General features: G+C 35.7%; 1 protein-coding gene across 7 annotated transcripts in view; it reads right to left on the reverse strand.

Annotated features, from left to right (window-relative positions):
* The window catches only part of NF1 (neurofibromin 1), a 265,097-nt gene that overhangs the window by 155,647 nt on the left and 94,881 nt on the right, over positions 1 to 14,569 (reverse strand). For all 7 annotated transcript variants that reach the window (XM_047705866.1, XM_047705868.1, XM_047705870.1 and 4 more), the window contains exons 12-13: positions 10,401 to 10,532; positions 3,642 to 3,776 (exon numbers count right to left, since the gene is read on the reverse strand). In XM_047705866.1, the coding sequence (XP_047561822.1) occupies positions 3,642 to 3,776; positions 10,401 to 10,532 (267 nt within the window). The remainder of the gene's footprint in view (positions 1 to 3,641; positions 3,777 to 10,400; positions 10,533 to 14,569) is intronic.

Here is a 14,569-nt window from a genome sequence, read left to right on the forward strand (position 1 = left end):
CACTAATACTACACTGGCTAAATGATACACCTCTGGTTTGGAACTGATTGAAGGCAAAGAACATGCACTGCATGATCACCCCATGCAGCCCTCTTGTCTAGTGTAAAACATCTGCCCCAATCCATCCAAGGCTAGAATCCACACCTCCAGATGCCTGTCCTTCAGTCTTTTCCATTGTGGAGAAACACTGTGTACTAAGTAAAGCAAATCAGTGGCACATATAAATGCAAACAGTCTACCTAAAGAGACTAAAATGCTTCCTGTAGCTTGGAAGCATCTATTTATACTTCAAGAATATATGGTTGTTGTTGTTGTTGTTGTTGTTGTTGTTGTTTTAAGATTTTATTTATTTGACAGAGAGAAATCACAAGTAAGCAGAGAGGCAGGCAGAGAGAGAGGAGGAAGCAGGCTCCCTGCTGAGCAGAGAGCCCGATGTGGGGCTCGAACCCAGGACCTGGGATCATGACCTGAGCCGAAGGCAGCGGCTTAACCCACCGAGCCACCCAGGCGCCCCAGTTGTTGTTGTTTTTTAAGATTTATCTTAGAGAGAGGGTGGGGGTGGAAGACAGAGGGGGAGGGAGAGAGAGACTCTCAAGCAGACTCCCTGCTGAGCACGGAGCCTAATGCAGGCCAGGGCTCCAACTCACAACCCCGACATCATGACCTGAGCTGAAATCAAGATGCTCAACCAACTAAGACACCCAGGCGCTCCTATATGGTTCACTTACGTGAGACCAACGCAACTTGTGCCCCCTTTTTATTTTGCTAACTGTGAATTCTTTCCCATTTTAATGATTAAGAAAAGCCCTCATCCCAGAATTTCTGTAATTCAAAACTATTAGCCTACTTTATAAAATTTAGATTCATTCACACATAACTCAGTAACATTTACTGGATACCAAAGACATGGCAAGTTAAAAAGATGTGTTTCCTACCCTCTTGGAACATGTAGTCTGGTGGGAAAGATAGACATCAATAAAATCACCAGACTAACAATTGTAAAACTGCAAATGAGAGCAGTACTGCACACGTACGTGGCCCAGTCAGGAAGGCTCCCTAGGGTAATGAGAGTAGCTCCAAATGAGCCGGGATTATGTATAGAAAGAGGAAAGGGAAGCATATCATAGGCCAAAGGAACAGCAAGAGAAGGTATGAAGGAATGGGATAAGCAAGATGGAATAAAGACAGACCATCATGACTATAGTAAAAAAAGATAGAGAAAAACAGGATGCTAGATGTGGCAGAAGAGGTAGGTGGAAGTCAGATTTTGCATGTTCCTGCAGGTCTATCTGGAGTTTGGTCTTTATTCCAAGACTAAATTCAAATAAAAGGTTGTAAGCTGGGCAAGAGGCATGATAAGATTTGTTTTTTTAAGACATCACCAGAACTTTAACTTCAGTGCAAAGAAATGTTTACAGAAGGGAAACAAGAGGGTACAAGCTGGGCCATGAGGAGGCCTGACAGAATGAGAGCAGTATGCATGAGAGCAGAAGTGGTAAAGATGGTAGACAATAAAATCACATGACCTTAAAAATACCATGACTGACATCATTTAGCAGTTAGTCTTATGTTTCTCATATTTACTACGATTTAGAATTCTTCATGTAAATAGGAAATAAGTATTTACAGTGAATCACTATTTTAACTTACCTTTGGTTACGCTGAGAAAAGTTGCTTCACCACTAGATGGCAGCAAAGAAAATAATTTCAATATTAAATGACTTCTGGCTAAATTTCAACCTTGGAAAATAGCAAGTTTTGTTTAAATTCTTGTTCTTTGACTAATGAAATACTTAACACTGAAGGCACCAGTGGCTCTTGGTGCATTCTTTACTCTGACATATAGTCCTGCAGAGCAATGTGATATATTACATGAAATGCATGATGAAATCCCACTGAAAATAACTTGTGCTACAAAAACGTGAGGAGAACGGGTATTTGATGACTTTCATAGTCTCACTGGTAAGACTTTATGGAATTTTCCATGTCAGATTCTAATGACTTATTCTATGAAACTCCCAAATTTGGATGGGCTTCTTTAAAGAATTCAAAGTATCATAGGCCTTCCTTTGGCATTACTAATCCCTTTAGGAATTCTGTGTCTCTCTCCCCTTTTGTTTCTCTGAAGAAAAAATACTCATATACACATTTTTTAAAATTCAAGGGGTTCACAGAACTCTTGAAAATATGGACATCAAGTTAACCCCTATATACAGTAATTTGAAAGCACATCATCAGCACTTAAAAAACCTACTGCTAAACAAAGCAGTAAGAAATTTTTCTGGATGCTGTTCTCCAGGGACTGGAGAAACTTCAACAAAGGTTTAGCAGATTATCCTGTCCTTCACAATACAAAACTGTCATATTTGGAGTATTAATAACATTAATATTAAATGTCAACTGTTTTGTTTCGTTTCATTTTGTTTTTTAGATTTTATTTATTTATTTATTTGACGGAGACAGTGAGAGAGGGAGCACAAGCTAGGGGAGTGGGACAGGGAGAAGTAGGCTTCCCGCTGAGCAGGGAGCTCGATCCCAGAACCCTGGGATCATGATCTGAGCCGAAGGCAGATGCTTAACGACTGAGCCACCCAGGTGCCTCAATGTCAACTGTCTTTTATTAATAATAGTTGATATTTATTTGGTGCTTATTACGCATTCATTTTTTTTTTATTTTATATATTTATTTGACAGACAGATCACAAATAGGCAGAGAGGTAGGCAGAGAGAGGGGAAGGGAAGCAGGCTCCCTGGTGAGCAGAGAGCCTGATGGGGGGATTGATCCCAGGACCAGGGATCATGACCTGAGCAGAAGGCAGAGGCTTTAATCCACTGAGCCACCCAGGTGCCCCTTATTACGCATTTATTAAACACTGTTTCTAAAAGCATGAGTGTACCATCTCAAGCTTCTTAACAATCTGAAACAGGTACTATTATCATCATTACGAAAAAAGGAAGACATAGAGAGGTTAAGTGACCCAAATCACGTCGCTGGTCTATCTCCAGAACCTATGCTTTTAATCACTTCATATAACTAGCACGCATTTACATCTGGTTGTTCTTAACTACTTGGTGTATCACAGTGTTGCCCTCAGGAATCAAATCCCACCTGAAGCTGCAAAGGCAGAGTTATGACAATAATTAAGTGCTAACCACAAAACACCTGTACCCTCTTCTCCTTCCAAGATAGTATTTGTAGGCAAAGCCAGTGATAATAGGTTGATGACAGAAAAAAGGGAAATAAAAAAGCTAAATGGTCTGGCAAGCATAACTGGAGATTTAAAAACCAACTGTGAACATGAGAAAAGACTTGGATTTATGTCGGCTTCATTACCTCCACCCCCAACCCAGGATAATGTCTAACTAATATAAACCTGGTAACAGGGCAGAGAAAGAAGACCTCACGAAAATATGTTAGGGAAAATTAAGAAGAAAGGTAAGAAATCTAATTATAGTAGTATTAGAGAAATGTAACTTCTCTGTAAGTTAGATTTCTTAAAAGATGTCTTAGGTTTCAAGCATCATCAGGAAGGATCAGGAGTGTTCTTTAGGCTAATAATCGTCTCCAAGGTCTTGGCATTTCACTTAAACCAAATTAAGTTAGTGTAGTAATTTCAAGGCCTTTCATAAAAAATACTTACACAAAGCAAGAGCTTTGGATCTGCATGAATGAGTTTTACCATGGACAATAGAAGATACTTATAGCTTCTTGTCTCCAGGTCTGTAGGTTTCTCTTTAAATTTAAGGCTTGTTACTTTTTCTTTAAATGTAAGACTCTAAAAATAAAAACAAAAACATGTCATCACCTTGTAAAAATCAGACATCAAATTCAAGATAATAGCTATCTAACTTTGAAAAATAAATCCATTATAAAAAAGCTTTGTTTTAAAAAACAAACATTTTATACCACCATATGTGTGGTATGAGTACAAGCATCCAAAAGTAAGTATGAAGTTAATATTATTAAGCTTAAAAAACAAATGAGAACTATTTTTGCAATATTTATATTATTATTTATATTGTATCTAATAAATTTATTTTTTTTTAAGATTTTATTTATTTATTTGACAGAGAGAAATCACAAGCAGGCAGAGAGGCAGGCAGAGGGAGAGGAGGAAGCAGGCTCCCCGCTGAGCAGAAAGCCCGATGTGGGGCTCGAACCCAGGACCTGGGATCATGACCCAAGCCGAAGGCAGGGGCTCAACCCACTGAGCCACCCAGGTGCCCCTCTAATAAATTTATTAAAAATACTAATCACGTTACTATCAAGTTGACTCCTAAGTAAAAGAACAATTTTCCAAAATGTGTAAAACATTAGGGATAAAATATTTAGTCTACAGCTCTCACAGATATATACACTGAACTATTCATTTAACAAACATTTGTCCCACACAAATATACAACAAATATTTCATACAATCTACATTAATTTTAGTAAGATGCATTGTTAATGCACCACAAGAAATGAAAAACCACCATCAACTCTTAAGACCCAGACAAATAAAATGTAGTTCCAATTTCAGAGAGGTTGAAAACAAAGTGTTTCTTAGACTTGATGAAATATGCTACATTGGCAATCTCTGTAATTTAAGTTTAAGTTCTGCTTTTTCCTTCAATGGCATCCCACCTCTCTCAAGGTATAGAATGCACGTATTTTGCCTGAAGAAAATTAGTAAAACATAGAACTCTTTGACAAAGACAAGTCATGAAAAATGTGCTTCAATTACAGAGATACTATGATAGACACCGTGCTGATACCATAATTATGAAAGCTATTCTACCAAAAATCTAACAGTTACCTTCTGGACACAAAACCACCTCTTCCTATTGTTATAAATCATTTCACCCTCTCCTTTAAAAGGGCATAAAAATACCAAGTTCTGACACATAAGCCTTTATTTATTAATGTTTTTAGTTTTTGGTGTACAACATAGGGACTTTTTATATACATTCCAAAATGGTCACAGTAAATCTAGTTACAATCTGTCACCATACAAAGTGGTTACATTACTGATTATATTCCCTATGCTGTGCATTACATCCCGAAGTCTTATAACTTAATCCCCTTCACCGGTTTTGTTGACCCCCCCCACCCCGACTACCCTCCCTTCTGGCAACAATCAGTTTGTTCTCTGTATTTTTCAGTCTGTTTCTGTTCTGTTTTTTTTTAGATTCCACATATAAGTGAAATCATACAGTATTTGTCTTTCTTTGACTTATTTCACTTAGTGTAATACCCCCAAGGTCCATCCATATTGTTGCAAATGGCAAGATTTCATTCTTTTTTTATGGCTGAGTAATATTGCAATGTGTTTATAAACCACATCTACTTATCCATTCGTCTACTGATGGACACTTAGGTTGCCTCCATATCTTGCTATTGTAAATAATGCTTCAATGAACATGCATGTCTTTTCAAATTAGTGCTCTTGTTTTCTTCAGATAAATACCTAGGAGCAGAGCTGTGGGATTGTACAGTACCTCTATTTTTAATTTTTTGAAAAACCTCCATATTGTTTTCCATTGTGTCTGCACCAATTTATATTCTGACCAACAATGCACAAGGGTTCCCTTTTCTCCACATTCTGCCAACACTTGTTATTTCTTGTCTTTGTTCTAATTATTCTGACTAGTGTGAGGTTAAATATCAATGCGGTTTTGAATTGTACTCCCTTGATGTTAGCGATGTTGAGCACATGCCTGCTGGGCATCTGTATGGCTTCTCTGGAGAAACTGTATATACACAGATAAAGGTTATCCAGCATCTATGCACCCATAATAAAAGTGTCTAAGTAAATGGGTCGTCTTTCAAGGTAAAAAGTGGAGATGCATATCTGTAACACACAGCCACAATTCTCAATCCGTAAGTGTAAGATGCATATGTTACTCTGCCCAAGAACTCTGAAGGGTTTTGGTCTTCAAAGGGGAAAACAGCTATCTAACATACACATTAATGCTCAAGAATGTCACTCCAGAAAAGAAGCACAAGACGTACAAATACTGTATGCTTTTGTATTTATAATCCTATTGCAAATATCTTACCAAATGTATTTAATAAACTCTAGTTTTACTGTTTGCTCCCATTAAATTCTATTCTTTTTTCATTTTAGTCATGGTAATACCTTAGATCAAAGAGATCAACTTTCATGAAACAAATTTACTAAGTTGTAACTTAGCATAACTGCTCTTCCCTGATACAGCCATTACACCAGAACAAAGATCTGAGAACAATTAACAGATGTAATAGCTATCTTAGTCAGTAATCGTTTTCCAAAGTTAATAGTTCAATTATGTCATCTCTTAATCTCAGGTATCAGCATACAAATTTTATTCCAGCACTGCTGCCTAATACAGAGTAAGGACTTGAAATGGTTGAATAAAGTTTTCAAATCAAGTATTTTTCTATTAATGACCAGTAGGGGGTTATAAAAAATCAGGAACAACAAACTGAAGAAGAAATGTATTTCTTAACTAGAAATGTAAGAAAAGTCATCCACTCATTAATTTACTGACTGGTCTTCCATACTACAGATTAAGAACCCAAGCTGGTACATGCTCTTTGGCCAAATAAAAGAAGTGGTCATGCCCAGGAACAAATTCATTAATCAGCATATTCAGCTGCCTCTTAAGGGCCTAAACCATCTTTAACTTATTTATAAGTTAAATAATTTTAAAATAATTTAAAATAATTTTAAAATAATTTTAAAATAATTTAATTTATTTAAGGCTGTGACTAAATTACAAGCATATAAAATCATTTGCTGAGCCAGGATCTCCTTAAGAAGCAAAATGTGCATAAATTATCCATATTTGTGAAAATGCATATACCTATTGTTAATCGGCTACCTTAGTTTCAAAACAGTAAAGGATTAGTGCTAAAAAAAAGTATTTCAAACTTTTTAAAATACTGCAAAAGTATAAAACGGAGAAGCTATGGCTCAATGTTAATATGGAAAGACTAAAAAGTTTAAATGCCAAAGAGCTCAATCCAAGATAATAATGCAATCTTAAACTATATTAGTAGAAACATGGTATGCAGGCACAGCAGGTTAATGCCATTCTTTAACTATACAACATCTGGAATGCGAAAATCAGATCTTAATATGTCATTTTAATTGGAAAAAAAAAAAGTATTAGATTGAATTCTTTCCAAAAGAGAAGCAAATCAGAGGAGGGTTTTAAAAGCAAATTAAGAAAGAAATTCATTCACTCATTCAACAAATATGTGCTAAATGCCTACTGTGTGCCAGATATTACTCTCAGGGCCAGGAACCCAGTGTCTGACAAGCCAGACAGAGCTCCTGCTTTGATCAAGCTAATGCACAAGTAAGGGAAGACAGCTGAAGAACCGGACAGACACTGAAATGAATGTGAACTATTCATTCATCATGTGACTATCTGTCACTCATTAAACATTATTTGTGCAGATCAAGCAATACACAGACACATACCCCACAAGTTTTTTTAAAAAGCTCAAATAATAAAATCCCTCCCAATGCTAAATCATATAAAAATAAAAAGAAGCCTTAGGAGTACAGGATAACTTCACTGAAGTATCTGCACGGCCATCTTAATGGAAGAATCAGAAGTGTTCTATGGAGCTTCAGAATAAGAGAGAGGGTCAATGATGAATGGGAGTGACAGGGAGAGGAGTCCAAGTTAGTTAAAGAAAAATCTTCAAGTTGCTCTTTCCAGGAAATACATCCACCTCTAAAATACAGGGTGGTTTATAAAGGCTTCTTACAGATTGAACTCCGTGACTGCTACTTCTGCAGCAAGACAAAGGCTCAGGTTTATCAGAGACATGGATCATCCGAAGCAATGCAAAGGAGGACAAACCACTGAGCACGTCCTGTAATACAGTGGCTCTCAATTGAGGGCAGTTGTTCCCAGGGGAAACTGCAAATGTCTGGAGACATTTTTGGACTAGCAGGACTGCTACTGCTGACATGTAGTGAGTAGAGGCTAGAAATGCTGCGAAGCATCCTACAACATATAAGATAGTCCCCTCCAACAGTCCCCTACAACATTCCAAAATATCCAAATCCTGATGTCACCTTTAAACCATGTATGTTATGAATTTCTGCATTTCCAGCCGTGATGGCCACCTGTAATGAGCTCTGTACTAGAAGTTTTCAAGCAATTCTGTGAGAGAAAGCGCCTTCTCTGTTTAGTTCGTCATGCTTCTCCAGTGTTAACACTATGCCTGGCAGCTTGTAGGAGAGCTCAATATTTTCACATTTGTTGTCCAACTGACCATTCACTCACCAGGTTTAAGAGGGGTAAGAATCACCTTAAGGATCATCTAAATCATAAAATTTTATTATTCTAAAAAATTATTTCATATTAAATCTGTTACTTTTTCTGGTAAGAAGATCAGCCAGAAAGCTCTCCTTCAGCCACTATGTACAATTATATACATATCTATATACATATATTTATATATGTATGAAACTTTGTATGTATACACACATATACGTACGTATACACATACAAAATTTCACACATATATAAATAGCTTAAGAATGATTTTGCAAATCAAATACATACTGAACTTTCAGAGAATAATAGGAGATAAAGATTAAATTCTTATCATAGGTGTCCTTGGACCAAAAGTCTAGTTATAGCTTTTATGAAATAACTTTCAGTAATACAGTATGTTGCTCTTGGAATCAGTTACTAAGTAGAACTAAGAAGTAAAATAACTTCTAAATGTTGGGAACATTTTCAGAGTACCAATCAAATTTTGTCTTCGGTTTCATTTTCTTTCAGTTCTCATGCACAGAAAATTAAATTGCAGATGGCTGGTAAACTGGATATGGAAATTAAAGTGGAAGTGAGTATTAATTTTCTATCAATTTCTATTACTGGAGGCCATTAATCTTCTACCAGAGGAAGTAGAAAACTTAAAACAAAAAGTCAAATAAAGTTCTAATATCTAGAAGATATTTAGAACAAATAATTTTTAAACAATTTATTGTAATGCATTTTCCAAAACAACCTTTTAAATGTCTATTAAGTGACATTTCAGTAACCATTTCTAAAATTAACCTCCAATTAACTTGGATTGAAATTTTCAATTTTCTAAAAAAATGAAGTACTTGGTATCACAAAAAGTCAACTAAGAATAACTTTGCATTTTATTTACTTAGTAAAATATAATTGCCATGTTCTTTGGCTCTAATTTTTTAGACTAAATAACCTCAAAATGTATGGTATAGCAAACTTCTCTATTTGAATGTCTGAGATAAATAATTCTGAGAAACAATTACTGATGACCAGATAAGAGTGAACTATAAGTGTATTAAGCCAAAATATTTTATTGAGTAAAGGAACTTGGGCAAAGAGAAGCATGCCAGGGAGGAAGCTGTTTAAATTACAAGTGTAAACTGGCTAATTTACTAGATAAAACCAATAGGTAAAAACATGCTACATTTTCAACTGAAATGACATGACGTGACTTTAACAGTAACTATACACAGAAAAGTCAAAGAAACCAAGGACTTTTCTGAGGTAGTTACAATGGGTCATACTTACGGCCACAGAAGCCCACTGCCATGCAAAACAGTGACTGGTTGGCATCTGATCATGTGAGAGACAGCAGCCAATAAGAATAGAAAATAAGAAGCAGAAGACAAAGCACCACCAGTCAATGTCAAGAGCTGCCACGTGTAACACTCCTGCTATACATAAGTACCAAGGAATGACTTCTACGATCTGTAACTGTCTGTTTCAATTGGTTCCATATGAGTTTTAAAATTCCATTTAAGAATATTTATCTGTTAGATACCTAATTTAAAAACACTCCTTTTACTAAGCTAAACACAAACTTCACTATCAAAGTGCCTATCGATTTTAAGCACACAAAGCATATTTGCTGAAACATGAAATACTTTTATTTTAAATAAAAATGTTTAATTTTATTTCTAGTCTCCTATACGCAATGTTCAGCATCCAATGGGCAAAAACCGTGCATTAGTAGAAACAGTCACTCTAACCTAGGAGTCAGGCTTCCCTTACTCATCCCCAAAGATGAGGAACGAAACCAAAATATTGACTCATTAGGAAAAGTTATAGGAGAAAGAAGGTGAAAGAGACAAGACAAGGAAGGAAGGCAAGAAGGAAGGAAGAAAGAAGAGAACTGACATTTTTAACAGCATTTTGTGAGAAAATTTCTCTAAGAAAAGTAAGTTCGACCCACTGCAATAGTGAAAAACAAACACCATTCACTAGCATTGCAACAATACTGCAGTATACAACATGCCACACTTGTAGAAAAGAAGGGACTCATTTGATTTTCAATAATAAATAAATAAATAAATAAATAAGGCAGGAATAGGACAGAAACACTGAAAATGCAATAGGAAGAAGGTGGGACTCAAATTCATGATCAATCTTACCGGTGCCATTCGGATCGCTGGGTGTGCTCCACAGCCCTGCACTGCTTTATGAAGTGTTTCACCAAACATGTTTCGAAGCTCAACTGAGTGACAGTACACGGCATCAATCTTAGGCCACCAATCCAATGCAGACTGGAGAAAAACAGAGACCATAAGAGAGGAAAAGTACAAATGTGCATGAGTTGTACTCTCTAGTTAACACTGTAGCCTTATATTTTATCCTTCTGTGAAAATCTTTCTGAGACCATGCAAACACACACCAGGATTTCCAAAGTCTTCAAATAATATCTTTAATCCAAACACTAACCCATACATTTATTTTAAAATATAATAACGAACATGAGACAAACCGCCACTTCATGTACATGAGCGTATGACACTGTCTTTTCTACCTGACAAGCTAATGAATCTGAAAAACAGTCTTTAGAGAGCTAATTCTGTAGCCAATCATTTTTTTAAGTTTAATATTTTATACATTTCAGAAACATATGCATATAGAGATAGTATATATTTTCCCATGTAAGAATGCTACTATCAAAGTTTTAAAAAAGATTAGTGGTTCAACACAATGTTGAAGGGACATGTGGCAAACCATCACTTATATGCCTACAAACAACAATGATAAATAAGTACAACACAAAATTAGTAAATGAGAAAAAGCTATTAGTAAACCTATAATCTTAAACTGATACGCAATGATGGTACAATACACGAAAAGACTAATGATCATCACAAAGACAAACTGATAAGAGTGAAACAGATTTAAAGGTAATAATATTATGTAAATATTTATCTATTTCAGTTTCACCTGTTTAGCTTTGTTTCTAGTTTCTAGTGCCTTTTTTATTTGATTAGTGCCTAATTTAACTTGAAAATTAGTTACTATGTTATGAAAATCACTAAAGCTATAAAGTCTATCAGTTAATACAAAAATGGATGAATTTTCACTCCACATGGAGATTATACAAGGCATGGGACAACTTCAGACATAGGCTTCCAGTTTACTACACCGCCGCTCCATAGGAAGCACCTGAAAGAAGGAACTAACACAGGAAGAGGACGTAGGGGGTCACACCCTATTCCAGGATTCCTTCTCATTCAAAATTCTCCACTTCTAATATCTTCACCCATAATTCTCAGATTATTCTAGGTAGCGTCGAGTTATACTACCTTAACCTAAAATTAGAATACAAACTCTAATTACTGGATAGTAAAGTATACAATCAACTTATAATACACAATTTGAATACTGAACTCTATAGGAAGGGACCCCAAAGCTGTGAAGGAAGAAACCAATTCTCTTTGGGTAGTATGGCTGCTTCTCCTATTCCCCCAACTCTTGCTTTATTTAAGCTAATTCCTAACAAATATCAAATTTTAGTTTAATTATGTAATGGACTCTTTAAACTCTGGTCAATTTAGTCATTTGACTTGCCCAAGCGATCAACACAGCTTGATTTCCATATATTTACTAATTTATACAGCTTGTGTTAATGAGCTTAAAGCAAAAAAGGCTGAATGATCACAAAATACACTGAGATAAGGGATGTATTCATTCTCCTAACCCCATAATATCTTGTCAGAAACTAATAACTAAAGAAAGATGCATCCCATATAACATCCTATCCAAACTATTATGCTGTATCTATAGTTATTAAGATCACAGTACCAGATGCATCCTATAAAATAAAAAGATTTTAACTTAAGATTTAGTGATTTTGTTAACTGCCATTTTTCATAATATAAAAATTTATTCATTTTAATGTAAAAGTTAAAGATAACACTTTCAAATAAAATATGCACTAAAAACTAGGCATCATGTAGTTGGCAAAAATTATAGTGTTTTGAGCAGTTACTAAATGTGTCTCTTCTGAAACTAGTCAACTAAAGTAGACATTCCTTTTTTTCTCCTTAAAACACTAAGTTGATTGCCACACAAATGGCAATACTTTTATGAGTACATAGTATGAGCAAACTATGGCAATTCTTCAAGAGATTACTTAAATTTTCAAGTGCCTTGGAGAGAACTTATCCAACCTCTCAGAAGGAAGAGATCATGTCATTTTCAGTATGTAAGCTATCTGTAAGGAAACTACAACTGCCATAAGAAAAAACCCAGAATACTAAAGACTGTACAGCCACAGCATGTTCCACTGATTGCTAAGATATCTAGGTCACACATGTGTTATTACTATTTCTTTAATTTCCCAACTATAACAACACACCTAATTTAACCTAAAGGAAGCTAACAAAGATTAAGCACATAACATAGATCTTATAATTCACCTCTTATTAGCATGCCATAATTTAAAAAGTGACAGCACTATGAATACCATTTTCAAAGCTGACAAAACCTTACAGTATAATAAAATTCAAATAGTGAACAGATTTTCAGATTTCTTAGGAAGGAACAGAATATTTTAGATCTAAACACTGTACTTAGGAACGGAGTATGAATATGTTTCTCAGAAAGAAACAAAACAAAACTGCAAATCACTATCAAGTCTACATAACCCCTCAAAAACATATCACTAAAACTTTTGACATTGTGACAGTAAAAAACAAAATCTGTGAATCTGGCTAAAGAACCATGGAAGAAAAGAACGTATGAGGTGTATTGAACCAAGAATCAGTGAAAAGGAAATCTTACACTATAAATAAATTTAAGTTTAGGAGTCCAAATATCTAAGAAAACACTTCATGGAATTTCAAGACAAAGTATTTCCATAAGGGTCTTCAGAGAGACTCTGCAATGGTCAATTCCATCAATCTGCTAGTTACTTTACGAATAGTCCTTTTCAGTCAGAAAGTACTTCAGATTCAGTATCCATTAGCCTTAAACCATAGGAAAGAAAAAACCCAGCCCTAACAAGAACGAATTTATCAAACATTCTATGATATGATGAAGTATTATCCTCTAAAGTATACCTTTAAAAGATACTTTACAGACTCAAATTTATGCTTCTTGTCAAGCTATGCATTAAAGGTTACTGATGCTGAGTATTAAGCTTTGAAATACTTAGCCAATACAGGTTTTTCTTTATGAAAACAGACTGCATATTGACGTGACCTCTGGTACAGACACACTCCACCTTCACACATGCAGTACTCATCGGAGTACAGAAGGATACACAGCCACTTCACCATGTACACGGAGGCATGCACGAAGTACCACTCTAGGCATGCTTTAAACCCACAGAGGAGCAGCTCAGCCACTTACAGCAGTGCCAAGTCCATGCTTGAAAGTGCTCTATATATTCAATTGTAGACAAAAATATTTCACAATTAAAGTAACTAGCCACAAAGTATCAAAAAAGTATATACTTGGGTTTATTAAATACAAGTTGTCAGTATTTATGTAAAACCATCCACTCTAGTAAATGGAATGCTTTTAGTATTATAAGTCAAAGAAAAAGTTAATAATATTTCAATTCTGAACTACACATAAACCTTGGGGGGAATCTTTTTTTTTTTTTTTTTCTTTCTTAAAATGGCCTTGAAAATAAACATTGAGGATACAAGGTCTTGGCTCCTACCCTGGCAAAAGTAAAGTAAAAATTTTTTAAGTTTTTAATACAAACTTATACCTTATCTGCAATCAGATTCATAAAGCTTTCCCTTTTGGGATAGCTATAATTTAACCTAGAATTTAACCCACAGATACTCAACTGAGCAACATATCATTCCCTCAAGGCATTTTAGTTGTTCAGAATGTCTGGGGATGGGAGGAGGGAAGTGGCCCAAATGGCATTTAATGAAATGAGGATCAGGGATACCAGGCATCTTGTGATGTACAAGGTAGTGCGCACAACAAAGAACTGCCCTGCCCAAAATGCCACTAGCACCCCACTGAGAAAAACTCAATGGGTCACTGAATAGATTTAGAGTTCTTTTTCCCTAACAGAAATGGATAAAAGAACAGAAAACAGGGGCGCCTGGGTGACTCAGTCGGTTAAGCATCCAACTCTTGATTTTGGCTCAGGTCATGATCTCAGGGTCATGAGACGGGAGCGCCGAGTTAGGCTCTAAACTGGGCCTGGAGCCTGCTTAAGATTTGCTCTTTCCCTCTGCCTCTGCCCCTCCCTCTCTAAAAAGAAAAGAGCAGAGGAAAGAAGAAAAGAGGCAGAATTTGGTTCAATTCAACACATTCAAGGCAAATGAATGTAAGG

Source organism: Lutra lutra, chromosome 16 (genome assembly GCF_902655055.1).
Source record: "Lutra lutra chromosome 16, mLutLut1.2, whole genome shotgun sequence".
NCBI lineage: Eukaryota > Metazoa > Chordata > Mammalia > Carnivora > Mustelidae > Lutra > Lutra lutra.